This window comes from Limulus polyphemus, unplaced genomic scaffold (assembly GCF_000517525.1).
Source record: "Limulus polyphemus unplaced genomic scaffold, Limulus_polyphemus-2.1.2 Scaffold215, whole genome shotgun sequence".
Lineage (NCBI taxonomy): Eukaryota > Metazoa > Arthropoda > Merostomata > Xiphosura > Limulidae > Limulus > Limulus polyphemus.
In genome coordinates, this window is record NW_013665825.1 from 390,743 (window position 1) to 395,185 (window position 4,443).

General features: G+C 35.9%; 1 protein-coding gene across 3 annotated transcripts in view; it reads right to left on the reverse strand.

The window, feature by feature from the left end:
* Positions 1 to 278: 278 nt before the first annotated feature.
* Positions 279 to 4,443, reverse strand: part of LOC106478479 (insulin gene enhancer protein ISL-1-like) — a 57,890-nt gene continuing 53,725 nt past the window's right edge. For all 3 annotated transcript variants that reach the window (XM_013939025.2, XM_022382082.1, XM_022382081.1), the window contains one exon: positions 279 to 1,032. In XM_013939025.2, the coding sequence (XP_013794479.1) occupies positions 853 to 1,032 (180 nt within the window). In that variant the 3' untranslated portion in view covers positions 279 to 852. The remainder of the gene's footprint in view (positions 1,033 to 4,443) is intronic.

A 4,443-nucleotide genomic window follows, 5' to 3' on the forward strand; every position in this document is an offset into this window, starting at 1 on the left:
TAAACATATATCACTGGATAGAAATGGGTAGCAAAATGTGATAAAAAAGAAAAAACATTTTCAAAACAGATATGAAAATGAGATCCGGAGCGTTTTATTAAGTTATGACTAACAGATAAAGCCGTGAGTGCTAAAACATAGAAAGACTTATAATGCTTCATACACCTCGGTCTTAATTATTCTTGGTACATAACAGAAAAACATATTAACGTAGGTTTATATTTTACTGTATTGTTAAAAGCCACGGTTCATAGAAACACACACACACACACACTTTGTTTCGTTACTGTTCGTTTGTATGGTAAAGAATATTTATCCAGTTTCCCTCCACAATGCTACACAATATACATAATTCACAGCCACGAAACAAAATGTATACAGTATATTTACAATTTAAAGAAATATATACATCGTTATATTCTATATTATATGTGCTGAATCTCAGGATGTTTGATCGAGACCCGAGCACAAACACACACCTAATCCACTCTTCAAGTTCTTCTGCTTGTTTAGGGTACTTTTATTATTGATTCATCGCATTCTGTTTCTACGTGCTCTTCAACACAGTCAAACTTGCTGAGTAATGTTATGTTTTACACTTTGGCTGACTGGTTTGTGTTTTTAAATTACCTGCACATGATCTATCACCTAAACGTTTAGTTACAGTTCCTGCTCACATTGTAGGATTTCATGAAATACTTTAATTATCTCAGCAAAGTGACTTCTTCGGAGTTTCTTACTTAAAACATTTCCTGCACCGAAGCTAGAAAGTTCCAGACAGCTAACATATCATCAAATTCCAAAATGCGTGCGACGCACGAGCTGATCCATTGGTCGGCGCCAGGCGTCTTATCATTCACTATTCGGACTGGACAGATCGGAAGGAGTTGGCGGTAGATGCGTTGTGTGCAGTGGGTCCTCTCCGGGCCCAAGGTAAGGTGGCGGCGGCGGCATAGCAGAAACGGGAGGGCCCATGGTTACAGGGACCTGTTGGGTTGGATCGTTATGCGGGTCGCTGCCGTAACCATGCATCTGTAAACCACACAGAGAAAAGAAAAATTAAATCTTAAATACATTAAATGCAAAGCTTGAGAAATCACAAATTGACCCAATGATTTAGTGCATTTCAAATGACACGTCTAATATTGTCCATTTCTTTAGTTATTTATCTCTTTTACGTTGCTAAGTGACAGGTTTTCTTAGCAACTAAAAAGCCAATCAGACTAAGATATCGTTGTTGTTGTTTTAGCTACTAAATGGGATAAGTACGCTCTTGCATCAAGGGGAATCGAATCCCGGATTTTAACATTATAAGTCCACAAACTTATCCCTAACCCACCGGGGGGACGACTAAGATACTGGCTTTAGCGGTATGATACCAATTCTGTTGATCGAATCAACGTCACGCATGAAACACAACCACGTATTTTACGTGAGAAAAGTATAGGAATGAATGTAAAAAGTAAAATCCTTCACATTTTAGTGAATAAATTAACATAGCATGTGATCTATCACCTGGTGATGCAGTTTCATGTTTATTATTTCAAAAACAGATCATGCTATTTACAGTCAGACTATTTTGTCTGTAAAAACAGTGTACAAAATGTAATCATAAAGGAAAAAAAAAATGAAGATGTACATCAGTACATGACTTGTGAATGTTCTTAAATAAGTTTTAGTAACATGAGCACGGATGGTATTCTGCCAATATATCTTTTTTTCTATGGTCAAGTTCTCGAAGATCTCATTCACTCTTCCCTCCATTATACCATACAAGTCTGGAAAAGAGAGAGAAATACAGCTTTCAAATGTTGGTGTACTTATGACCTAAAATGTAAAACTCGTTTATTAGATAAGGCAATATGTACAGCTTTATTAAAACATGAAACTCCTGACAAAAACTGTGTCTGCTACATCAAGACAAGAAGGAAGTCTGGTTTAAAAGCACTTCTCTTTTCTCTTCTGCAACGGTCTGTGTAATGTATTATGACCCGAAGGAGGTCGTGGGAAGCATTAGAAAGTGTAGAACTTAAGTTAAGTACAGCTGCTACCGAAAGCCCCCCAAATTCTGTCTGATCTGCTTTCTGTCTGTGTTTCTCCTCTACAGAAATATGTATATACCACTCAAACAGCGCCCTTATCCCCCGAACTATCACCGTTTAAGGCCGGTGTTTGATGTGCATAGTTTTAGCTGGTGCAATCTGTAACTGTATAGATGCTGGCAAAATAAACGAGCAGAAGCTTAGCGACGAAGAAGTAAAAACGTTTTCCTAAAATCATGTGTGAGATCATAATTGCACAGTGACTCAAGATCAACTATGGGTGTTATCTTTAGAATGTTGCATAGATCAAAAACTCCATACGGGATTCTGTGATGATATTTAGTAGGACTCTCTACTTGTCACTTCACTCAAGGTGCAAACCCCTCATAGCCAGATATGAAAAAACAGCTTTATTCGATGCAAATCAATAGAGAGAAATAGTACGAATAATGAATGAGTAAAGTAATATATAAAATACTGCTCAGCACAAAAGAAATGTAGGACACTTGAATGCGTGGTCAATGGCCCAAACTTTCTACCAACAGAGGACATTAGAGTGATTCGCCTTTACACCTACATTGACTACGTGAGTTAATCTTATTGAATGGTGAAAACCACAAAACTATGAAATGCTCTCCGTGCATTTCATTTTACCGACGCTTACTTTAACGTTCTCTAACAGCGAAGGTAACTTGCTTTAACGTTTTCTAACAGTGAAGGTAACATGTTTTAACGTTTTCTAACAATGAAAGTAATTTGTTTTAACGTTTTCTAACAGTGAAGGTAACATGTTTTAACGTTTTCTAACAGTGAAGGTAATTTGTTTTAACGTTTTCTAACAGTGAAGGTAATTTGTTTTAACGTTTTCTAACAGTGAAGGTAATTTGTTTTAACGTTTTCTAACAGTGAAGGTAATTTATTTTAAATATCAAAACAAAATAAACTGAAGCAGTCTGAAATAAAAATTTTTCTTTGTTTATTTTGCTTAAGCAAGATGACATCAACAATGAAATAGTTCTATTTTCTTGACTCTCACTATAGAAATATTACACAGATAGATAAGATACTCACCTCTCATTTCGAGGTTCAGAACATTTTTTTTATAACCCTAAAAATAAAGAATAAACTAAGCTACAGAGATAGATGTCCACCTTTAAAACGGTTCAAGTTTTGTCCACCATCAAAATTGGATACCGTTTAAAAGTAACAATGCATTCTATCGAATTTATTTTTGACCTCCTCGACATCTGAATTTAGTTGTTTTTTTCTGATCTTCTATTGAAACTTTTGGATAAATGGATGTTAAAGCACAGTATGCAGCGTTATTGTATCACTAAAACCCTGTTTAAAAGTTAAAGGCCACTGATACAGTGTTACATTAAGAATGAGGAAATCATGAAGTCGGATGTTGGTTGTTCCGTAAAACAAGAAGCTACACATTTGTTTTTCAAATAATTCTACTATGAAATATACATTTTTTTTGCTGCTCTCGTAACAGTAATCCTACAATAGACATAAACACAGTTTCGTTACAGATCAACTTGTGTATAATATATCATTAAAAACTTTATTAAACATCACCCTGGTAATACCATGTCGGAACCCTATCCCACCGAAATGCTATGTTTATGTCATATTAATCATTAATTATATTTCATTTTCTTAGATATTGACCCTACATAACCAGTACACATTTACTACAACATTGCATGCATGACTTGAATCCTCTTTGCTATTGACCACGAAGCAAAAAACATGTAAATGAAATGTAACGTCTAACAGTGATTAGTTTCATATGATTAGATACATACACATACTGGCATTACACATGCAAGGACCAGTACCGCATACGGTTGAAATGGTCGGTTATGCCACGGGCGGACTCTAATCCGTACAAGTTTTGTGTTTGAACATAATAATTGCTTTTATTAAGTCAATAATCTATGGCTAGGCGAAGAGCCGCCGTCAGCAAGCTGCTGGTCTCAGGAGCCCATCAATGTTTGGTTTCTTTACCAAAACCTGAAGCCAAACTCGACCGGATTAATTCGATTGTTGACACAGCCAACTCCTGCAGACGTAACTATTTTATTAGCTTTCCCTTCTTCTGACAAAGATTGGATTTCCACTTCCTCTTGTAGATAACCAACACCTATGGAAAACCCAGCGGTAAATCTTATATACAAAATATCATTGGGATTTGACACCGTCACTTGTTATATGATTGTTGACCTGAGAAAAAAAAGCTTGGTTCTGCCATGTTCCCGACTATATCCTATCATCAGAGAGGGATAGAGCAAACAGAATCTCAGAAACTCTAAAAAAAGGAGATATCCATGTGATACATGGACTTACGAAAAGTATCTAGTAATAAATCAGTGTTAGGAAAAAAAACACGTACAAG